Source organism: Hippocampus comes, unplaced genomic scaffold (assembly GCF_001891065.2).
Source record: "Hippocampus comes isolate QL1 unplaced genomic scaffold, H_comes_QL1_v1.1 scaffold123, whole genome shotgun sequence".
Classification (NCBI taxonomy): domain Eukaryota; kingdom Metazoa; phylum Chordata; class Actinopteri; order Syngnathiformes; family Syngnathidae; genus Hippocampus; species Hippocampus comes.
In genome coordinates, this window is record NW_017804997.1 from 18352 (window position 1) to 43798 (window position 25447).

The window sequence follows — 25447 nt, forward strand, 5'->3', positions numbered from 1 at the left end:
CCGGTGAGGATTGGTAAGAATGGGACCCCACAAATATAGACAAGGATAAGTGAAAAACAAAAGATTACCCAAAAACTACAATACTGTTAGGGGATTTGCGAGTTGATAATGTAGGACCCCAAAAAGTAGGGAGGCAGGGAAGAGCAGGGTGGACTGAACAAAATGTATTTAACAAAAAATACAAAGTAAGGTGGACACAAAGACAAACACAGTGACAAAACACAATGACCCGACCTCGACAGGTCGGGCAGGGAGTCCTTTTAACAGAAACATTAACTAATGAGGGCGGCCCGGTGGTCCAGTGGTTAGCGCGTCGACCTCACAGTGCAGAGTTCAATCCCCGCTCCAGCCTCCCTGTGTGGAGTTTGCATGTTTGTGTGTGTGGGTTTTCTCCGGGTACTCCGGTTTCCTCCCACATTCCAAAAACATGCATGGCAGGCTGATTGAACACTCAAAATTGTCCCGAGGTGTGAGTGGAGTGTGAGCATGGATGGTTGTTCGTCTGTGTGCCCTGCGATTGGCTGGCAACTGGTTCAGGGTGTCCCCCGTCTACTACCCCGGGATAGGCTCCAGCACCCCCCGCCCCTCCCCCGTGACCCTAGTGAGGATAAAGTGGATCGGAAAATGAATGAATGAATGAACTAATGACACAATGACCAACAGGTGGCACTGTAGGGCTCTTCCTGCAGTGACACACCTATAGTGGCACACCTGCAAGAAGAATTCTACAGTGCCACCTGTTGGTCACAAACAGAACCACCCTAAAACGGAGTATGGACCGCAAACCCCAAGGTCAAAATGGGAAAAAACCCCAAAGGTGGTGGAAAATGACCGAGTGAAGAGCCTGTGGGACTTCCAGATACAGACTGAGAAGATGGTAATGGCGAACCAACCAGATATTGTGATAATAGATAAAGGGCAGAGGAAAGCCGTTGTAGTTGATGTAGGGATCCCAAGTGATGGAAACATCAGAAAGAAGGAACACAAAAACTAGAGAAATACCAAGGGCTCTGAGAGGAGCTGGAGAGAGCCTGGAAGGTAAAGGTGACAGTAGTGCCTGTGGTGGTCGGAACACTCGGGGCAGTGACCCCCAAACTGAGTGGTTGCAACAGATCCCGGGAACAACATCGGACATCTCAGTCCAGAAAAGCGCAGTGCTGGGAACAGCAAGAATACTGCGCAGAACTCTCAAGCTTCCTGGCCTCTAGTAGAGGACGCGAGCTGAATGGGGGACGGACACCACCCAACGGGTGAGACGAGGAATTTTATAATTGTGAAAAGTATATAAGCTAAATATTCTTCTTTTTTTCTTGATGTACAAACCCAATTCCACTAAAATTGGGATGTTCTGCAAAATGTAAATTAAAAACAGAATTTGTACAATATTTTACAATATTTGCACGTCATTTCTAACCATATTCAATTAAATACATTACAAACAAGATATTCAAGATATTTAATGTTCACACTGATGAATGTTATTGTTCTTTTGCAAATATCTCATTTTGAATTTGATGCCTGCACCACATTCCAAAATAGCTGGGACGGGGGCAACTAAAGATTGGGAAGTTGAGAGAATGCTGAAAAGGAGGATGCACAAAAGGCTCAGTTGTTCACAACCAGGGATGGGATGAGGTTTGCCACTTTGTGAGCAAGTGCAACAACAGTTGAAGAAGAATGTTTCACAACTTAGAATTACAAGAAATTGAATGATTTAATCATCCATGGTCAAGATTCAGAGAACCAGGGGAAATCTCTAAAGATAAACACCAAAAACAAACAACTTCTCATGCAGCCATGTACTGCAAAAGCGATATATCAACAACATCCAGAAACACCATCGGTTTCTCTGGGCCTGAGATCATCTGAGATGGACTGAGGCAAAGTGAAAAACTGTGCCGTGGCTGACGAGCCCGCATTTCAAATTAATTATGGAAAACGTGGATGTCGTATCCTCCTGATCAATGAGGAAAAGGATCTTTCAGATTGTTTTCAGCACACAGTTTGAAATGAAGGTGGCATGGGTGACTTGCACATCTGTCAAGGCACCATTAATGCTGAACAGTACATACAAGTTTTGGAGCAAATTATGCTGCCATCCAACAACTTATTTTTAGAGATGTCTCTGCCGATTTCAGCAATACAAATCTAAGTATTCTGCGCGTTTTACAACAGTATGGCTTCTTCGTAAAAGAGTGAGAGTACAAGACTGGTATGCAGTAGTCCCCATAGAAGATGCGTGGCGACAAAATGTGACAAAGGACACCTCATTCGGGTGTGCAACTGAAGCTTTACATCATGCGAGAATGGAAACAAATTTAAAGTGAGTGAATATTTGCAAAAAAAAAAAAACATGAACATTTATCAGTTTGAGCATTAAATATATTGTTTTTGTAGTCAATTGAATATAGGTTGGAAAATGATTTGTAAATCCTCATATTCTGTTTTCATTTCCATTTTACACGTCTGAACTTCATTGGAATTGGGGTTTGGAGACATCTTTTTATTTCCAAATACTTATAGCTACCTCTACAACTGGAGTTCCAAAGTTTAACAAAACAGACACAGATGGCAAAAATGCTTTGCGCTGGTTATAGGCAACATTTGGCTGAAAAAAAATATTTCACAGAGGTCCATCAGTGAGCATCAGCAGAATAACAGAAGGCGGAACGTCACCCCATCCCCCACGCCGCCCCAGCCACCGTCCACCAAAAAAAAAAAAAAAAAAAAACGTCGGTTGGTAAGCCAAATCGTATTCACCCTCATCCCTCCACTGTGCAGGAAATAAGAAGGTTGCGAACATAAGGAGCACTGCTGTCTTTTTTGGTAGTGTCTTTTTGGAAAAAAAATTGTCGCTCATGGGGTCGGAAAAGTTGCTGAATATTGCAAAAACGTTGCTAAATTGGGAACACCGCAGACACAAGTCAAGACAAGCTCTTGCTCACTACCTTATCTGTACTAGTATTTACACGTGTGCACATAAAATAAATGTTTTAAAATATTTTATTCATATTCTATTCACTATTATATTCATATTCTACATTTCACTTCATAGTGAGGCTGTGGTTGGCTGTCAACCAGTTCAGGGTGTCCCCCAACTACTGCCCGAAGAATGGCGGGGTAGGCTCCAGCACACCCGTGACCCTTTTAATGTTGGTCACTATGGTGGTACTGTACATAAGAAGCCAGATATTTTTGGAGGTGGTACTTGGCGTAAAAACTTTGTGTTACCTTACCTAGTCTTGTGAAATCAGTGATAATTTGAATGGTAGGATGAGGTACAAGATATTGATTCTCAAAATGTGCTATGAGAATCACAAATGGCGATGCATGTGAAAAAATTACTACATTACAGTCAAGTAAAACTTTCCAGTGTTTAAAACATGCAATATAACACATTATTAGATTGCAGCCAAAATCTCATGTTATTTTTTTTTTTATCCTGTTCAGTACATGCTAAGTACAGTTGCTAGTACAATCCATTTGGAATTGTTTTCAATCTTTTGTTCATCCAATTCTTACATTTCATACATTAATTGTATTACAATTTTATGTGTTCAGTACATTCTGAATCTGTCGTTATTGAGTTGATTTTTCGGATTTTTAAGAGAATTCAAGTTCCTTTAATCAAGCTCCTATTTTGAATAGACCAAGGATTATTTGGGTTACCTTTAGACATTATTTTGTTATTTAAAGATACTCAGGAACTCTTAGGCAGTGTATAATAGATTTAATAGTCATCGGGTAACTTTGAGGGAGTATTTCTCATATTTAAGAATGTTTAGACATTTACAGTATACAGTACAGTAATACAGTATTTGAGCACAACCAGGAATGTTATATTCATATTCTACACAATTGTGCAGAGTGCAAATGTTGTACATTCAATTTTGGGCACCGGTCCTTCTATGTGGAGTTTGCATGTTCTTCCCGTGCTTGCGTGGGTTCTCTCTGGGTACTCCGGTTTCCTCTCACATTCCAAAAACATGCATGATCGGTTGATTGACCGCTCCAAATTGTCCCTTGGTGTGATTGTGAGTGTATCTATGGGTGCCCTGCGTTTGGCTGGCAACCGGTAAAGGATGTACCCTGACTACTGCTCGAAGTCAGCTGGGATAGACTCCAAGCATTCCTGAGCCCCTCGTCAGGAAGAGCACATCGGATAATGGATGAATGGAGGGAGGGAGAGGGAGAGGGAGGAAGAGAGAGAGAGAGAGAGAGAGAGAGAGAGAGAGAGATGGAGGGAGGGGCAGAGAGAGAGAGAGCGAAAGAGACACAGAATTATTTTATCTCTGTTGTAACTGTCGAGATCTGCAAAAATGAACTTGTTCCCTTTTTCTTAATATATTTTTTTTCAAGAGAGTCACTTCCTTTCACTTTTTCTCTCCGACCGTAATTCGGCACCCTCGCGGATCGTAGCTCCAGCTTCAGTGACGAATCTGCCAGTCGGTAGAAGAAGATTGCTGTTCCAATGAAAACATCCGCAACAGTAGCCAGTTGAAACAGTTCACCTTACTTGAACAAAAATATCTAGACTTCACCGAATGTAGTTCGCTAGCATAGCACCTGGAAATATATAAAGCGCTCTGCTCCTAGATGCATTATGTGACGTTTTCTGTCAGAAGAGAATACTTCCTTCGATCGTGGTGGATAGCTAACGATAGCAACGAAGCTAGCTTAGTTCAACAAGCATTTCAACTTGATTGATGCCCAGTTACCTTCCAGCAGATAACTTATATCAGTAAATGAACTATGGCAGAAAGATGGTGAAAAGGATTTCTACAGTCCGGTTAGTACATGCTTTGTCGAAACATTTTCACTGTTAAACGATTACATTATATGGTGTTTTATTATATTATTGCTGACGGGAAAATTGTCTTTGTAGAACTGTTTACGTTACACTGGTCACGTTAATCCTTCTGCATTTGCGAGCGCACACCCGAGTGGCGACAATCATGTCATGAACTAATAGTTTTCATCACATGACAGTGTTTGCTCTGTGATCTATCATGTCATGATACCCACGGTAAGATGTTGAAAGGATTAACTAAAGCATTCATTTTTTTTCCGGGAGTAACATTTTACTACCAGTAATGGAAAATCAACTTTGACAAATAGCCCGGAAATGTAATTCAACTATCATTTAAGTTCATCAGTAGTTTTGCACAGTGTTAATAATACTGTAATTTCAAACCAGAAGCCTCGTCTTGCACTCCAACGTTGTTGTCCATTGCCAACCACTGATAATACATGTAGCCATCTAATATTCATAAAATTACTTTTGGAAATATTGTGTAAAACGTGTTTATTACCAAAACATACAGGGTCTGAAGTCAATGGGAAACATGTTTTTAATCGGGGAAAGGCTGAGCGAAGAAAATAAAAAAAAGTTAAGCAGTGAATGTAATGCAATACTGTATAGTAGATTTCACCTAAAAGTCAGTGTTTACTTTATGGACTTGTTTCCCCTCAACCAGAATGATCAATTCCATTCCTAAAAAATGACAATGGAAGTGTTTATATTCAATGCTTACCTATTTAAGCAAAAAAAAGTTTCACCTTTGATATCTTAAGAAAAACCTATAAACGTTACATTTAATACACTTGCATAATAAATTAAAAACATACCCAGGAAAAAAAGCAAATACGTTACCATCATTTGACAGGTCCAACAGATATCAGATATTTGGTCTTTTATATGTGGTTGTGACAATAATAATAATATGAGACAATGTTGAATGATTTGCAAGTACATTGAATAATGTGGAATGATGGGATGTGGGATAATCTCGAATAATACGGATGGGGGTGGAATAGTAGGGAGTATTGTGGGAAGATACTGAATGATATGGAATCATATCAATGACATGGAAGACTATTGAATGAGATGAAATACAGTCAAACCTTGTTTTTCGAACGTCTCTGTTATCGACCAAAGAAAATTCAAGATTTTTACGCCTCGGATTATGAGCGAAAACCGGTTTTCGACCAAACTGAGCAAACCTGAAGACACCACTCGACTCCTCTCAGCTTCCTTACACGAGGAAGTGATGCTTCCTCATAAACTTTAATTAAATATGTGAAATTTGGCAAAGATAAGATAATTTGTGTCAAGTTAAAGCATTTTTTTTTTGTCACGGTGAATCAGGGCGAACATGCACACAGGAAGGCCGGAGCCGGAATCGGACCTTGCACCCCTGAACTGTAAGGCGGACATGCTCACCAGTCGACCACTATGCCGCCCTCGACTGAAATAATGCAGATTAAATCAAAGATCAGATACTTCTGTAAACTAAAAGAAGGCAGACAACGGTGAATAAGGTGAAAATCTAAAAACTAACCAAGATGAATGAGAAATGTGTGTATGAATGGTGAATAATGAGACTCTGTGTATGAAGCATACAAAACCCAGATTATTCTTTCAAATATAAATATGCACCACATTTAAACCTAGGATATCGCAAGGGTGCATTTACTCTGGTGGAAGGAGGGTCACATTTGGCTCATGATGATGGTTATCAGTCATGATGAGGAGCCAGTTGAAAATGGGGAAAAAGATAAAAGTGGGGGAGTGGAGAAACCCAGCAAAGTTGCCACCCGGTGGTCCTCCGTGCTCAAAGTGAGGGAAGCTGCTGGAGATCACGTCAGGTTGCCCTTATTTCTAAGAATACTGCAGCGTGTCTGTAAAGTAAGCGACCGAGTGCTAATAACATGGAGGAATGAGTTTAAGAGAAGGAAGAGCAGCTGAAGCAATCAAAAAGCCACTAGGGAGGGGTCATGGTTCACCCCTTAGTGTGAAAGCATGCATATTCATAGACATAGCCCACTACATATCATGTTCCAAATTAGACTTCCTATTCCTTTGCCCGATTTCCATGGGACGGTTTTTAGAAGCAAATTTTCCTATTTGTCTGAAATAGCCTCGTAAACTTCCATGCTTGCCGCTCATGTTCTTTCTCACGTTAACACACATGGAAAGTGTATTCGTGATGAAGCTATAAATATCTCGTAAGGCGTTATGTCTTTACTTAAAGATGGATATTGGACATTATGGCTTCAACAATGATTTTATTTTATCATATTCGCAACAAGATTCCACTGGGCAGCTTACATGGAGAACACCCTGTTTCGAAGTGGGGTGCAGGAGAAAGATGGACTTGCATGGTTGTGGAGCCGTAGTTACTGCAGCTCCCCTGTTTTCTGCCAGGAGCCAATCTTCGGTGATTTTCAGGGCGACATCTCCTGTCAGGGTATCAGCAGGTATCTAAGCAACACAACAATGCAACAACCAAGACATAGAGCTGGTGCCGACCACTCACCTTCAGTGATGTGACTCGTGTATGTAGCTAGTTGTGTGGTGTTAACTATGTGTATGTAAGCAAACAAGTAGAGAAAGGAAGGATGGGAAAAACAAAACAGTCAGTGATTGTTCTTGTAGCACCTAACTGAGAAAAGGGCATGGTCCTGAGATTTAAGGCATGCAATTAAACAAGTCTAATGTAGGTGGTGTATTGCACTGCTATGAGACTAATATAAGGCCATATGAGGCAAGGGGAAAAATTAACATGAAAGGGAGAGATTAAAGAACAAAAGAAAAAAACCCTCCAAATAGAGCTTGTTGATACATTACGGAGGGATACATATCTTAAGACGAAGGGGTCAGGGGTGTGGATTTCAAGGAGGATCTGTTCGACCACCTGACCTGGGTCGCCCCGGTTTGGGCTGTTCTATTTCGCTGGATTTCATAAATGGTCATGATTTCGGCGTCATGAGTTAATTTGGATCATATTCGATTGTGCATCTGGGGATCTACGTGGAGTTTGTACTTACTGAAAAAGTCAGAATTATCAATTTTGCTGTCGTAATTTTCCGACAACAATTGGTAGATGGCTACATTGTCAGTATATAAATTGGCATCCTTGGGAACGTCAATCCACTTGGTTTAATTTAGTAAGTTTACTCTATTGATACTACTTAATGTAGCAGTCAAGGCAGGGGTGTTAACATTCGCAGCACAGATTCTAAGTTGCTTGGTTTCGGGATGTTGGTTCAGCTTTCAACCTTGATCTGTCTTGAATCAGTTTGAGGTCGCAGATCCCTTGCTGGGACAGAGGAAATGAATGTCTTTAGTGGAGGTATATACACAGTATGTAAATTCCTAGCTCGATTTAGGTCTGAGTTGCTTGTGATGGGCGTGATAGGCGATGACTTCAGGTGACTTCAGGTGTACTAACCTTCACATAGCTTTGTCAGGTGCCAACCTTGATGACATCTTTTAAGCGGTAAAACTTGCGAGTATCGAACAAAAAGAACCATGACTTCACAGAGCTGAGGACTGACATGCAACACGACGGGATGATGGTACTATGTACGGCGGAATTCGTCCCATGGCTAAATCTTCCATCGAGTTAACTGATTCTATGCAGCATGTCATTCATTAGCATGACAACAACTTGGGTGCAGAGTTGCAGGGTTCGATTTGGCGCGGGTGTCTCCGGGTACTCGGTTTCCTCCCACATTCCAAGAACATGCATGGCAGATTAATGGAACAGCTCGAAATTCTCCCTAAGTGTGATTGTGAGTGCGAATGTTTGTTCGTCTATGTATGCCCTGAGATTGGATTGGCTGGAAACCAGTTCGGGGTGTACCCCGCCTGCTGCCCAAAAACAGCTGGGATAGGCTCCAGCATGCCGTGGCTCTTGTGAGGATAAGTGGATTCAAAATGGATGTTTTGCACAAATGCATGTGTTTTGTTTATATCTTAAGTTGCATTTTTGTTAAATATCTGGTTCGGAAGTGTGTGGTCTTTTGTGGCCCCTGAGTAACTCTGATGAAAAAAAGTTGCCCATCAATGTCATAGAGGTGTTTAGAGCTGTGCTCTGTCTGGTCCCTCACTTGAACTTTTTTTGCCATGGATAAACTTGCCAAGGGTATTTAGCCCCAGACAACATTACGACACACAAACCCCTCTACAACGATAAGGTGACTGCTGTTAGAGGGGTAAATGGTCATGAACTGATATGATTAAGCCTCCTTGTGTGTTCTCCTGACATTTGAATGACTGTTTGCACTTTTGGCGATGTGCAATGTCACTATCAACATTTAAGAAATGTTACAATTTTGTTTCAGTCTCCCCACCTTGATTTGTCAATCACTTGCCGCACCAACATTGCAGTCAGTGGTGGTGTGTCAAATGACAAAGATTCATGCGTAAGATACTTATTTTTATCATCTGTTGAAAATTCTTGCTTGTTGTGTTATGGCAAAAAATATTGTCGTTGGCAAAAGACAAGATGATGTCATCTATCCGTCCCTCTCCAGGCGCGACTGATCGATCCAAGAATAACCAAACATTACATTAATGAAACAGTTGCATCGAGTGTAAATCCATTTGTCATGCTTACAGAGTGACATGCTCGGATGCTATACATAGCAACAGAGCGAAATCAATGTATAGTACGGCAGTTTACGCTTTGGGAGTGTACATTAGTAAATCCCACTCCTTGAACCCCTCAAGGCTGCTGACTTCATGGCCTGTGCTCCCAAACCGGTGATGTGGTAGCGGCGCTCTGCTCTGAAGCCCAAGTCAGGCAAATTCGGCGCAAGTGTTGCCACCGATACGCCAATACCAAACCCACATATCAAAATAACAGTCCATTTTATATAATACCACAAATCATATTGAAATATGATCACACTCCACTATATTGGCACAGGAAGTCTCTCGGTTCTCAACTTCCACTTGACCCAGAACGCCTTTAACTGTGTGTCCTGCACAAATTACAAATTTATGTTGGGTTGGGATATTTTACAGTTTCAGTTTTTGGACTTGATGAGTTGAGCTTATCGTGTCATCATTATGAATGATGCGATGAATGTTTTACAGAAAAAAAAAAAAAACAGAGTGACACTGAAATACTAATCTATGACCCTGTTTTCTTCTTCTAGGGATTGCTGGTTGCTCTAATGAGCGCTCATGGAGAGAACAGATTTCCAGAGGTGGCTGGAGTCAGTCTCGACCACTTTCCTCACACTAAATGACCAGCAGCGAAACCAGTCTTTGGACCACATTATATCCCTTAGCGGTGCAGCCCAGCTTCGTCATTTGTCAAATGGCCTGGAGGCACTCCTCAAACGTGACTTTCTGCGACTCCTGCCGCTGGAACTGGCTTTCTATTTGCTGCGCTGGTTAGATCCACAGACTTTACTCTGTTGCTGCTTAGTCTCCAAGCAGTGGAATAAAGTAAATATTGCAGCTATTTTTTTTTTTTATGATGTATAAAATTGAAAACCAAATTATAACACATTTAAGATGATTACTTTTTCCACATCTGTACACAACATTTATAGTCCGGCACAGCATTGGCACATATCTCAACATGAGTCAGTTTTTCCACTGGAGCCACTTGGTATGTGCATGAGGGTCCATTTCCAAGTTTGCGAGGAGAAGACCCCGACTTCAATTAATGCGCATAGCTCCCATTCAGTTGAATTCTGTTGATAATGGGAAATTAATAAATTATGTCAAAGAAATATCTTGAAGCGATGCAACTCATAGACAGACTGAGATCTTTGTATGTCTGGAAGTGACAGAGCCTCCCCTGAGTGGGTTTAAAACCTCAAGCTAACAATGGAGGTCTCGTTGCTTGGCAATTAGTATTTTTATAAGTGGGGGAAAAGTGACATCACGCCAGTGTCTTTGCACTTCCTTTGAATGTCAAATCAATTGCAGGTCGGGATGTCATTAACACTTTATCAAGTAGCGAGTTACTTTCGAATATGCATTTTGGAGTAATGACTAACCTCCATTACTTTTTCCATACAAGTCGTCAGACAACAATTACTTCTTAAAAACTTTTTTACTTTTACGTTGAATGACTTTTTCAAGGTAACTGTGGCAACACTGTTTGATGTTTAACACACGTTAAAATATGAATTTGAAATTATATCATTGTGGTTGGGACCATAGTTAGGGGCAAATCTGTTTTGAACCAGGGGTGTGCAACTGGCTGGCGGCGCCCTGTGGCCACACTCTGAGTGGCCCCTTGATTATTCCCCTCTTCCCCAAGTATTTGTTTAAATTGTATTCTTATTTTATTAAGTCAACGATTGTGTAATGGTACACTTGCCTGACTTGTGTGCGGGTAGCATGGGATCGATTCCCACTCAGTGATGGTGTGGATGTTGGTGTGAATGGTTGGTTGTCTCTATAAGTGCATTGTGACTGACTGGCAATGAGGTCAGGGTGGATGTAGTCTGCCTTCCGCTCGAAGTCAGCTGTGATAGGCTCCAGCACCCCCACATGACCCTGTTCAGGATAAGCGGTATTGAAAATGCCATCCATCCATCCATCCATCCATCCATCCATCCATCCATTATCTGAACCGCTTTATCTGCATGAGGGCTGCGGGCGTGCTGAAGCCTATCCCAGCTGTCTTTGGGCAGTAGGCGGGGTACATCCTGAACTGGTTGCCAGCCAATCGCAGGGCACACATAGACGAAGAACCATCCACTCTCACACTTACATCTAGGGACACTTTAGAGTGTTCCATTAACCTGCCATGCATGTTTTTGGAATTTGGGGGAAAACCGGAGGACCTGGAGAAAACTCACGCAGGCACAGGGAGAACATGCAAACTCTACACGGGAAAGCCGGAGGCAAAATCGAACCCTGCACTTCTGCACTGTGATTGTGATGCACTAACCAGTTGATTGGGCACTCCAAATTGTCCCTAGGTGTGATTGTGAGCGCGGAATGTTGTTTGTCTATGTGTGCCCTGTGATTATCTGACAACCAGCTCAGGGTGTACATTGCCTACTGCCCAAAGAGACCTGGAATTGGCTCCAGCACGCCTGCAACCTTTGTGAGCATATGCGGATTAGAAACTGGATGGATGGATGTATCATTAGTATTAATATACTATTCGTACAAGTATCACTTTTTCACATATCCTCACAACTTTAACTTGGAAAGCACTGCATTAAAATCCCTTTGTTGGATGTTTTCATATTTTAAGTCTCTTTTCAGTCATTTTAGGCTGTTCAAACCTTTTAACAAGTGTCCATCTCTCTTTAGGTGATCAATTCATGCACAGAAGTGTGGCAGAACGTTTGTCGGGAGCTGGGCTGGAGGATTGACGAGTCCATTCAGGATGCATCCCATTGGAAGGGTGTCTACCTTAAAGCTAAACTGCGTATGGTTCAACTGAAGGATCAGAAGGCCTTTGAGACATCCTCACTCATTGGCCACAGTGCTCGTGTGTATGCTCTCTATTATAAGGATGGTCTTCTCTGCACAGGTATGCTGTTGCTTAATTTATAGCGATTTCCAATGTGTAAAAACATCGACAAATGGCGCACTTTCTATGCACCTTATTTTCTGCACTATAAGGCCCATCGGATTATAAGGTACACCTTCAATGAATGGCCTATTTTAAAACTGTTTTCATATACAGTCATACAGTCAACATTTGTGAAAGTCTGGGCTTGAAGACATGGACAAATTTATTTTTCATCGCAGTGGTAGCGCCACCTACTGGCAACAGGAACTATATCTATTCTTTGATGTTTTCCTCTTGCGGGCTAACGAGATGTACTCAATTTTTGCTTGCAAGAGTGTTTAGCCCTTATGATGTTGAAATGTATGAGTTTTTGAGAAACGCCGTTGCTGTGGCAATCCACAGTTCACCGAGACAAAATCTATTATTCTTTGATGTTTTCCTCTTGCGGGCTAATGAGATTTACTCAATTTTTGCTTGAAAGAGTGTTTAGCCCTTATGATGTTGAAATGTATGAGTTTTTGCGAAACGCCGTTGCTGTGGCAATCCACAGTTCACCGAGAAAACATTAATTTTCAATGAATGATAGACTGATTTTTATGTACGACAATGCAAACTGGGAGGGCTGGCAGTGATTGAGTTGATGCTATGCAATCAACTGACACCCCCTTCGCGGTCTACTGGTCGATCAAAAACGACACATTGGTAACCCCTGGCATAGACAATAATAATCAGAGCAACATTTCATTTGTATCATAATTTGGAACGCGTAGTATATTATTGAAGTCATACTTTTGGTATTGTGACTAAACTAACTGTATGTTGTCTTACTTTCCAGGATCTGATGATCTCTCTGCAAAATTATGGGATGTACGTACTGGTCAATGCATTTATGGAATTCAGACTCACACCTGTGCCACCGTGAAGTTTGATGAACAGAAGCTCGTGACTGGATCCTTTGACAACACGATTGCATGTTGGGAATGGAGCACAGGGGCCAAAATTCAGCACTTCCGTGGCCACACTGGAGCAGGTTGGTTGAGGACACAGGCTTGCTGTGGATCGATTTGTTATCTATCTATCTATTTATTTATTTATTTGTGTACCTATGGCAAAAATCATTCCATATGTACAAAGATGGGCAATTAGGACATTTCAGAGCGGATTACAACAATTAAACCAAGTCTTGCAAAGCTGGGGAAAGGAACAACATTAAGCAGCACCAATGTCACCTTTCATTGTTTCCATTTCTATGAATTATGGTTTGACAAGCAACTACCTGTATAGATAGAAAAGCATACTCACGCTGGCCCAAATCTACCATATTAGGTGTTGGTGTCCCTCCTGCTTCCCCAAATCTAGTGTGCAGTTACTCGTTAGGGCCCGAGCAGCAAAATAAATACATAAAAACAATAATTTACACGGTTTGAATAAAATGCTTTTGTAAGGTTAAACATTATAGAACCCGTTTTTAGTCTAAAAAGGGGTGTTCACATGGCACACATTTGCATCGGTGCTGCACCGATGTATTTTGTTGCGATATATCTTACACTGGTGTAAATTTTGTGGAGCGTTCACATGTATAAAGCTGCTTACTCAAGAGAAGCGTGTTAACCCCGGTGCAGCCCCACTTGCGTTCACACGGCAGCTTCTGCGGCCGTGCAGTACGATAATATGGAAATAAAACATGCACATGCGTAAAGTGTACTTCCTTTTCCCCGTTATGTTTGTGACATATCGAAAAACCATGGTTTATACTTCTCCAGACAAATCAACGCTGTGGTCTATCAGACACCGTAAAAGGATTAGAGAGAGAAAGGAAAGATGGAAATTGAAGATTGAAACACCGCTTTATTTCTCCTGTATCCTTCTAATTGGGCTTGGATGGTCTCGTCAGCCCAAATAGTTATCAGGGCTGACATTTCATCGTCGCCCGTGTTCGTTTCCATTATCGCATATGTCGTCGTTGTTACTCGCCATTTTGGAAGTGTAAAATACCCAGGATGCAAGTTATGCAATGCGTGTATGTAATCAACTCTTCTCACGCGTAGTGCGTCTACCCCTGTAGCGTTCACACGTTCCATTTTATATCGGTGCTGCCCCGCAAACTAGCATTTACTCCGGAGCAAATTTTTAAACCACCTCCTGAGCAGGGTTAAATTTGCTCCGGTTTAAGCTGTTTTCAGGGGTTACACCGGTATAACGTTGTACGTGTGAACGCTCTACGGGGGGCAGCTCCGGTGCTACACCGGAGTAAAAGTTGCCATGTGAACACTCCTATAGAAAACCAGACATGGCTCCAGGAGTTTTTGTCTCCGGGACTAACGGGGGGACTTTACTTATACATAAAAATATATCTTAGAATACATAATAAAATATTGGAGGGGCTCAACTGGAGCTACATAGATTTGTGATGAGCTTAGAACACGCCCGGTGTTGCGCCATCCCTGAAGAAATCTGGTTTAGAGCAACAAGATACGTGCAGTTAGACTGCAAAAAGCATTTTCTGTTTAAGGTAGCTTGTGTTTCCCCATGACTTTTTAATGATTGATTGCATGTGTGGCATCACCATCAACCATTGACAAATGTAACCACACTTTTGACTGTTTCTCTTGCCATGATTGTCAATCACTCAGAGCACTAAAGCTGGAGTTAGCTGTAGTGTGCCAATTATGTGATATTCTTGTGCGATGTAGTTTGTTTTATTTCATCAAACTCTTGCTGTCGTCTCATTGCAAAGAGTAATGGAGTTGCCAAAAGAAGAGATGACTCACGAAGCCACATTAGCTTGAAGCTTATTTAGCTGACGGGCCTGCTCGGTAGTTGCCTCCTCAAGCCAGCTGATGGTGGTGTTTTCTGCGTTTTGATTTGCCCCTCAAAAGGCTTCAATGAAGATTGGATCTTTCTCTTCACAGTCTCACACATGATAGCCTCGAATTTCACAATATCAAATAGCATCTCCCACGTCATTGTTAATGGTTTTAAGGCTAATGTGGAGCTTCAGGCTCTGGCGACGGACGGGGCTTTTGACAGGTCTGTTTGGCAGAATCCACTTCCCGATTCTGCCTACACTATCTGAGTTTTTGGACTTGATCAGTGAAAAAAACGATACTCGATCAGCATATGGAGCAATATATCTAATGGATTGTATAATTACTCTACAATGAACTCCTGCCATAAATTAAAATGCAAACACTGATAAACACTAAATATAACATGGAACGTTTACATCCTCCCTCTCTCTCTGACATTAATGAATAAAAAAGTATTAACTCGATCACAAGTCATTGAGCTGGCCAAGGCTTTTGCTCAAAATATTGCTCTCTTAGTTCAAAAGCTATAAACAAGTCTTACTAACTTACCAGATTCAAGTTCCTCACTTCACATTGTGTTCCTGCTGAAGTCCCGGATGAACACCCAACCTCTTGCGTGTGCTATACAGATTTGGCCCTATCTCCGCAAACAGCATTGACCTTTTTCGTAATATCGAGAATAGCTCAACAAACATTCGATACCACAGTGTAGTGTCTTGTATTCTCGCTAAGCAAAAATTATTTAATTCGGCGTCGACAACGGAGCAATTTTTATGTGAGTTCAAAAACCAACACGCCTGCCCTCTGGCATCTGTAATTGGCTTGAATGTGCATGGCCGGAAGTCACGTAGCTACGCTGAGTGATGAAAGCGCTTTTGAATTAATGAGATGCTAAAATTGAATACATAGCACATACTGTAGCTAGGTCTTTCTTTTTTTTGGACCTAAATAAAATGGTTTCAGACTTTTTACCAGTCAAAGACAAAAAAATGACATGAACTATTACTATTACTGTGTTTGGATTGTCAAGAGCACAGAGATGGAGCTTCCGCCTCCTAGCGCAATGTCTTTCCTCTCACATCAAATGCGACAAGGCTAAAAATAGATTAGCTGGCGACTATACAGTTGCGGTGCAGTGCACATACAAACTAATGTCATTAAAAACGTTATTAATCTTAACTGTTGTTTCCCGGCAGAAGTGCAGTCGATCAGTGTATGGAATATGAAATGACACCGTTTACTGTTTAAATGAACAGTTGGTTCAACATTCGAAACCCATCACCCTGATTTTTTTTGTTTCGCTGTTTAGGTTTAAAATAGATTACAGTACATGAAAAACATCAACTTTCCAGCAGTTGAAATTGTCCAAATCACAGGTTATTATGTTGCTTCCCACCAGTTTTTTATTTGATAATTACAATACCCATAATGCACCCCACGACGCAGAGATATAGCACCATCTAGTGGGTACATAGCGCAACTGTAGTCACTATTGTAGTTTCTATTCTATGCACCTTATAATGCAATACGCACGATATATAAAAACTGTTTTAAAATAGGCCATTCATTGAAGGTGCACTTTATAATCCGAAGTGCCTTATTGTGCAGAAAATACAGTAATTTGGTCTGTGTCTGCTCAGTTTTCAGTGTGGACTACAATGATGAGATGGACGTGCTGGTGAGCGGCTCTGCAGACTTCACTGTGAAGGTCTGGGCTCTGGCAGCCGGTGCCTGTCTCAACACTTTGACTGGACACACTGAATGGGTTACCAAGGTCTTCTATCAATTCGTATTTTTTTTTTTTTTTTTTGAGAGAGATTGTGTTGTTCATGACTATTGGCAGATATTTTTCTTAAATTCCAAAATGCCTTTTTTGTGGCTACTTTTTATGAACGGCTGTTAACAAAAGGCATTTTGTGATGTCGATATCTGCATTCCAAATCAAATTTGACATTGCCCTTCACCCTTTTACTATGACACATCACCATTAGCTTCAGCGTTAGCATTAGCCTTACCGTCCAGCATCACAGAGCTATTCCCTGCTTTCATGTCATTTGCAGGCTCTTCTGCATTGCCCTTATCACTTGCATCCTTTCTCCCTAGATTCAACCCTCGTTCTTAATTAAGTTTTATGGAGTTAATTTCTTTTGAAATCGTTTAGGGGGGTGAAATTCATCACTACTCAAGGGAGCTATCGCTCTAGGTTGCCATTCGTGCCGATGATGTCGCCAGAAGCCCACAAAGGCCTTCTTAAGGGTCTTAAGCCATTAGTGACGCAACAATAAATAAAACAATGAGCAGATATTGATATGAAACGGAGACCTGGATGAGGAGTGAACATACAGAGGGCGTTGGCTAGGTTTACCCTGCTTCCCAAATGATTAGCTACAGCCCCGGGCTGAGCCAATAATAATAATAATAATAATAATAATAATAATACATTTTATTTATAAGTACCTCTCAAAACACACTCAAGGACACCTTACAATCAAAACAGGAACAATAAAACCACAGATAAAATTATAAATAATAAAAGAAAAGATGATGTAACTAGCAGCCTGACACAGCCATGTTTAATTATATATGTATGTATATTACCGCCCAAGCTGATGGATGGCTCCAGCAGATACTACGAACAACATCTGACTTCTTGATACAGGAGAGTGCAATACTGGGAACAACTACAATCCTACGTAGAAAAATAAATAAGATACAGGATACAATAAATTTAAATGCATACCATAACAATGAATAACAAAATTAAGATAAGAGTAAAATATCCGATGACCAAAATATTCCATAGCTGCAACCCTCATACATTATCATTCAAACATTTCCTTGTTTTTAAAAATTCTTGATATTTTGCTTTCGTACCAAGCTGTTTTTGCCTTTCTGGACTACAAAATGCACCAGATTAAAACGTACATTGGCTTTCGTATTAATAGCCGGGTCTCATTTTATAACATGGGATATTTGCAAAGAGGCAAAGCTGAGCCTGAGCACGGAGTAGATGGAGGAGTCAGGTGTAGGACCCCTTCACTCCCCAAAAGCCAGAGCCCACCCCAACTCCAATCACTGACAGCCCCTGCAGTGAGGAAATTAAAACAAACAAACAAAAAAACCACCAACAGTATACATTTAATAAACTAAGAGTACTGCATAATGTATAGGAAATAGAAGTGCTATCATAAATAATTAAATCCAAAACAATCAATAACAACATTGAGTGAAATCAGTAAGAGTTAACAACAGAGAGTCTTGACAGTAAAAAAAATGATCAGGTTAAACTCAGGTCACCCAATTTTTTTTTTTTAATGATATATGGCTTCAAGAGGAATATAAAAAAATAATACAGATAAATACCAGGGATAAAACAAAGGCATCATAAAGGCTAAAAAGGTGGAACTTGAGCCACCTTTTAAAAATATCAATGCTCTCTTTGGTCCTGACATTGTCTGCCAGGTTATTCCGACGGCCAAAGACTTGAAGACTTGAGGGTCCGCAATGGTTGATATGATGAAAGAAGGGGTTGTCTAAATTAATAAAAGAAGTCTGAAAATTATGTTCATTTTCATACAGGTGATACTCCAGAAAAGTGAAGTGGAGTCTGTGGTGCACAGTCCTGGTGATTACATCCTCCTGAGTGCTGATAAGTATGAAATTAAGGTAATGCTCCCTTCCTCACTCTATCCACTACTGTTGAGATAAAAAGTTTTCGTGGGGGCTATGAGCACAAGATGCATGATTTAATCATTTCTGAGCTTTCCGTCATGTCATGTAAAAATGTACCTGCACAATTTAATTAAAAAAACCTTTAAAGGTATAATACAAAAAAAAGAAAAAAACGTGAACTGTGATGGTGTACCCAGAGGCCTGTAGTCACGATGAAAAGGCTTCAGCACCTTCTGGCAAGTACTGGTTCAAATTTCCATCTCGCATGGATTACTTGTTGCAACATAAAAAAATCTTGTCGCCGCGATCTTATTGTTTCGGTCAGGATGCACAGCTGAAGCTTTTGCCTCATCTGATTTGTTAAACCCTGATTTTGTTTTGTTGTCATACACTATGTATTACATTACAGTGAAACTCCTCTACAACAAAAAATGTTTGCAGCAAGACATTTTTCACAACAGGGGAATTTTCACGATTGCAAATTTATCTCAGATGTAAACACACACACACACACACACACACACACACACACACACACACACACACACACACACGTATGTGTACTCTTTATTATACCAATAGTGCATAAGTATGAGCATACACTTATTTGACACATCATATAGCCAGCGTAGGAAAAAAAAAAGGGAAAGTTTGCAAAATACGATCAGTATTTACTTTCAATTACATCAATTTCTTGCATCATGTCTTTTACTTTGCTTCCTCCATCTTTCATTTTGATCACTTTTCCCCTGTCTTCAGGCGTCAGAGCTCTTCTTCTCTTAACTCCTTGGCATGCAAAGGTCCGTTTTGTCGCCATTTTTGCAATGCTCGTGCTGCGTTCGTGCTGCGTTTGAAACTAACAATAACAAATACTTCCTGTACTACTGTGTATGTGTAAGCCACTGTGGTGTTTGCTGTTGCCGTTTCCGAGCTAAGCAGTAGGAGTCGCTGTAGGCTGAGGTTGGATTAGACTTTTGTGGAAGGCTTTTTTTTGTTGTAGTGAATCTTGTTGCGAGGCAAGAGCAGAGAAAAAGATTTCGTATCACGCAACAGGGGGATTTTTTGTTGTAGCGGGAGCAGAAAAGCGAGAATGGTTTTAATGTGTGAAGATTTTTTTCACACTAGGGGGTATTTTCGCCCGTTGTAGCGGGAGCAGAAAAGCGAAAATGGTTTTAATGTGTGAAGATTTTTTCACACTAGGGGGTATTTTCGCCCATGTAGGTTTCGTTTTAGAGGAGTTTCACTGTATATATATATTTTTTTCATCCATAATATGGATCCAACACTGACTTCTCTTTTCAGATCTGGCCTTTAGGGAAAGAAATCAACTGTAAGTGCTTAAAGACACTGTCAGTGTCGGAGAACCGCAGCATCAGCCTTCAGCCCCGTTTGCAGTTTGATGGACGCCACATTGTTTGCAGCTCTGACATCGGAGTGTATCAGTGGGATTTTGCCAGTTTTGAGATTCTCAGGTAAAATTATCAGCAAGTCTTGTCGAATCCAGTGTTCCTCAATATGGTTCAGTGTTATTGTAAAACACTACAACCTCGTTACAATGCACCTCGAGGGACATAACGAATATGTACGTTATAACGGTAGTTCATTGTAATCATTTCCAATAAAATGGCCGCCAACTACAATGTATAATACAGTATGACCATTTAGGCGTAGAAAAAAAAGTTGTGTTTCCGGTAACATGAAATTTCAGCATAGGGTCGGTAGGTCGGACAAAGTTTTTTTTTTTTTAATCTTTTTTTTTTTCCCCCCCATCAAAAATGTAAACAAAATAACCATAAAACATAAAACAAGTAGACATTGAAACCCCCGCTCGCCGCCTAAGGCGGCGAGAGAGTTGGGTACCCCGCGGCTGGGTGTTACAGCCATCTCGTTACCTCTGCGTCCCGCATCCTAGACGCATAATTTTCCCACGGGACGCACAGTTCCAAATAATGTGCGTTTTTAGGACGCAAGGACATTTCTCAGTCAAAACAAAACAAAACAAAAAAAAACTACGGCAAGCCTGAGGATTTCACGGTAACAATAGTTACCAGTAGCGTGTCTTTTCCGTGGCGTCATTTTAACGGTACAGTACCGAAAAATAGTTTAACCATTTAAGTCACCGCACACGAATTGACTGTGTGATCAACGCGATTTCACTGTGCCTCTATGTGTGTTTGTGGTGTGGTGTGTGAGTGTGTTTCTTCTAATTTACTTTCGTTTTGTTTTGTTTTCAGTGTTGGGGGGGGACGCAACAGATAACGTTATGTGCGCATGCGGGTTGCTATTTTTTGCAAGCGAAGAAACAAAACAAAACATTTGTGGACTCAGCTCAGCTCAGTTGCGCGCCGACCCCCCCCTCAACAAATCCCCGCGTCGAGCGAGTGAAGCATCATCATCAAGAGACCGAAAAATGGACATATGCGCTTGTTTTATGCAAACTTTTACCCCCCTCCCTGCTTCCCTCTAGTGTTGATGATGCTCGCGTGTGCGCCCGTTTGAGCCGGGTGGCCTCCGCTGTGAAGGCAGACACGTGTATAAATCACATCCGCTTTGATGGATTCATCAGGGTGGCGGAAAAGCGTCGGTCGTCTCTCAGCGCTTGTGTTGAGTATGCAAAGGGTATGCAAAGAAGCGAAATGGCTAAACGCTTGATTAATTCTTTGTCGGCGACAGCAGGAAACGCCTCTTTCGACTGAGTTTTCGCACCAGCTTACGTGACTTATGATCGGGGCCCGATGTGCGGAGCTGTGCACCTGAGGCTGTGTGTGACGCCAGCGTGGAAAAACTCTTGAGGCCTGTGGAGTTCAGTGCGTGTGTGCGTGGGTCTGTGTGAGTGGATAAGCATGTTGAAAAGTTTAACCAAGACATTTAATATCAAAAAGAGAAAACGTTTAATCATTAAACAAATCAATAAAGTTTAATATGACAACACATCACATTGTTTGGATTTTTTCCATTCAAATAACTGTAGTGTTCCTACTTCATCTCTGAAAACACTCAGTCAACAAATGAAAAGTGACTTCTCCAGTTCAGGATGCGCCGTGCCCCAAATCCGTTTACGATCGTCTTTCAATCTGTTGGCCTCGAAGTCTGCCATGACTTTGTTGCCATTACGGATGATTGTCGAAATCATCGACTTTGCCAATTCCTACTCTCAGCTGAGCTTTGTCTGGAAGACTCTCTTTCGAAAGTGAGAGACAATTTCAGCCTTCACACACAGCGAAATTTGCTTCCGTTTACCAGACATGTTTGCATACCATGTGCTCAGGACTGTGCCGTGCCTCCGGAAGTACAACAATGTCCGAGTTGATCAGTAGCGTTGCTCAGCAACGTAGGGGAATCCCGCGCTGGACATTTTGTTCATAAGCAAGTTCGCGGCGACAGTTAATTTCCCGCGGTTCGTTACAACGAAGACCTTTTCACTATTTTGTGGGAAAAATCTGGTCATCATAATGAAGTTTACATTATAAATGTGTTCGTTGTCAGCAAAATTGGCAACTGAAAAATGAATTACGTGAAATCGGGACTTTGAAATATGAACATTACAGGGGTGGAAGCGTAAACGGGGAACATTGAAAAGAGGTTTGACTGTATTATGTTTGTAATGCCCATTACGTCGATCCTGATCGACCAGTAGATCTAAGACAGGTCCCAAGTAGATCCGAGGAGTGTCTAGGAGAAAAAAAAACAAACACAAACAAGCAACCATTTGTGTGTCTTTGTACATGTTAGTAATATGTTTTTTGTGTTAATGTATGCTGCACCCTAATCATCCTATCAGTCTCATTTTCACAAAAAAAAAATTTAATTAATTAATTAATTAAAGCAAGTAGATCTTGAACTTACGGTGGCGCGTGATTACGTCACCGTCAGTTGTTAGCGCTCAGAAATCTGCAATTGCAGCTTGTGATCAGACCTGTTGCGCTATATCTTTGATCGTCATTATTCTAATTCAGAGTTTGCTTCGTGTACAATTCACCGAGGGCACGGGCAAAGAATAGGAATCTAGGAGGGCCCAGGGAAGCACTTTAAAACGGTACATGTGAGCTAGGATAGTTAACAGGCTGCAAAAGTGCATCGCATGCCTCAGTGTCAGGCTGTTTCTCATCATGGCGTGCGTGCGTGCGTGCGTGCGCGTGCCGGTAAGGGGCGATCCCGGGAGGTTGGTTGATCGAAAAGTAGATCTTCGGTCCAAAAAGTTTGGGCACCCCTATTGTAATGGGACTGCTGTGGAGCAAGGAGCTCATCTTACTCTCCTGCATGCTTCCGCTTTATTGTTCTGCCATTTTTTATTCTTGTGAGGATTCAGCCCAGCCCACACCGTTTAACATTTCTGCACAATAAAGGTATCAAAAGTTGCATCTCAGCCCAACTCAAGTCAAGTTAAAATTATCTCTATAGCCCTTCATCATAAAAAGTCTCAAAAGGCTTCACCTGCCCACAGATATTAACAACATCCCCTGATCTTAACCTTGAGAAGGGGCCACAGATGGGAGAATCCCCCTTCCCTTTGGATGTAATGCGCTCACCCCAGTCCACATCTCTCCACCATGGAAAGCAGAAGAAAGAGAATCTGAATTAATTGCTCCTATAATTAGTCAATACTTTACTTTTTTAGTCAATACTTTACTTTTCCCGTCACTCTTAATCCGACATATTCTTATTTTCCCAGGGTGATAAAAGTGCAGGATCCAGCCAACTTGTCCTTGCTGAGCTTCGGTGAGGTGTTTGCACTCCTATTTGACAACCATTTCCTCTACGTGATGGATCTCAGGACAGAGTCAATTTCAGGCCGCTGGCCTCTACCGCCGTACAGGAAATCAAAACGTGGATCCAGTTTCCTGGCTGGCGTGACATCGTGGCTCAATGGCTTGGATGGGGACAACGACTCTGGACTGGTGTTTGCGACAAGCATGCCAGATCACAGCATTCACTTAGTACTATGGAAGGAAAACGGCTGAAGAGGATCGAACCCGATATTCACCCAATGTGAAGTAGGGCTGCACAATATCGAAAAAAAAATAGCGTTATGGCGATCATGGCCCATGCAATATGTATATCGCAAAGACACGCAATAATTTTGATTTGGAATTGGATGCTTTTGTCTGAAGTTGACCAGTCAGATGCAACTGTAAACGCATATCACCAATCAGTAGGTGAACAGTACCTAGGGGCATTCCAATTCATTAGCTGAGAAAACACCGAGCTTGCTTATTTTGCCGCATGAAAAGCTGTATTCCTTTCATTGGCTAATAATGTCTCTTCTTTAGGTACTTGTTAAATATCCTGATATTGATATCACTGTATTCAACACCCATAATCGCATATCGCATGTTTTTAAAGTATCGTGCAGCCCTAATGTAAAGCACCATCATTGTGACACACGCGGACATAAAAGGATTATGGTTTAATTAAGGATTTTGTTTTTATCAATTTCATGTAACCCTGCAGCGAGGGGCTGTAGATTTTTGTCAAATCAGAAAGCACGAGACCACTCCTTGGAGTCCTGGCCTACATGACGTGACAACGGTGAAAGACTATCCAATCTTTGCGCTCAAAATAAACTGCACACATTCTTTTGTGTCGGCTGTATTAAACATTTTGACATTTGTGTTGAATCGAACAGTGAAGCAAATCCTGAGACAACAGATGGACATTTTAGCTTTTCATTTCCATTTATTTATATGGATTGGAAACATGACTTTGCTCTTACCTTTTCTTTTAATCAACACATTTTTTTTTTCTTGAGCAGATACATCTGACTGACAGGTGTGTTTTGTCGCGAGGTATATCCTAACTCATTGATTATTCAAACTAGGCTAATTAAAAAAAAAAAAAGATTTGCTCTGATCTCCAACATAGACTTGTCTGTACACACTGAGATACTGTCACTCATCACTTGCGCTTGAATGGCTTATTCTGGGACAGTGTTGCTGATCTTTATTAAAGAATAACATGATGCTAGCAGCAGAATTAACTTAAACATCTGCGGAAATTGTTTGTTCATTGAAAGACAATATGCAGCCAAACTGATTTGAGAGTTCCGTCATCTTCATGTTGCAAGATAAAAAAAAAAAAATCCAGATTATCAAAATTAAGGGGTTGTCCTGGGCAACAAGCAGAAGGCCTATTGAGAATGCATTCTGCCTGCAAAACAAGAGATTGAAGGGCATTGACCGTGCAAACCAAAAAAAAAAGATTCTGTGGTGAAAGGTTAGTGATGTCACGGGATTTATGCAGTCGTTGCAAGCAAAGGACGTGCTGCAAAAATATGAATGGGTAGTCAGTATGGAAAATTTACTTTTTAATTGCTTGTACACAAATAGCTGGGTCTCTGAAGTGCCTCCGTGGAACGCATAAACCGCAGACAAGTCGGACTAGCCAGCTGTGTGCAAGCTAATATGCTGCTTCTTCCAAATATGGCAGCCACGTGACGTCACTTTCAGCGCGATCGGCCGCACGCCAGTGTCTAAATCAGTGGTTCTTAACCTGGGTTCGATCGAACCCGAGGGGTTCGGTAAATCGGTATCAGGGGTTCGATGGAGCCTCTGCCATGAAGGGTAAGACACACCTGACTCCAGATGTCAATTAGTTATGACACGCCCGCTTGGCCATCGTCGGCTGCAAATGATCACATTACATTGCTTATCCAATCAGTGCTGCGGGAAATTTAGTTCGCTCAGT

General features: G+C 41.4%; 1 protein-coding gene across 3 annotated transcripts; it reads left to right on the plus strand.

The window, feature by feature from the left end:
- The first annotated feature begins 4292 nt into the window (after positions 1 to 4292).
- Positions 4293 to 24746, plus strand: fbxw2 (F-box and WD repeat domain containing 2). Of its 3 annotated transcripts, none has more exons than XM_019894687.1 (9): positions 4293 to 4789; positions 9949 to 10243; positions 12077 to 12299; positions 13117 to 13311; positions 16732 to 16865; positions 18671 to 18757; positions 20066 to 20235; positions 23436 to 23482; positions 23555 to 24746. In XM_019894687.1, exons 2-9 carry the CDS (start codon positions 9977 to 9979, stop codon positions 23722 to 23724), a joined length of 1293 nt encoding a protein of 430 aa, XP_019750246.1. In that variant the 5' UTR covers positions 4293 to 4789; positions 9949 to 9976; the 3' UTR covers positions 23725 to 24746. The 3 variants fall into 3 exon arrangements, with proteins under 3 accessions (XP_019750246.1, XP_019750240.1, XP_019750231.1); XM_019894681.1 differs by adding an exon at positions 7107 to 7260 and having other exon boundaries at positions 4294 to 4789; positions 23436 to 24746; XM_019894672.1 differs by having other exon boundaries at positions 4295 to 4789; positions 23436 to 24746.
- Positions 24747 to 25447: the final 701 nt, after the last annotated feature.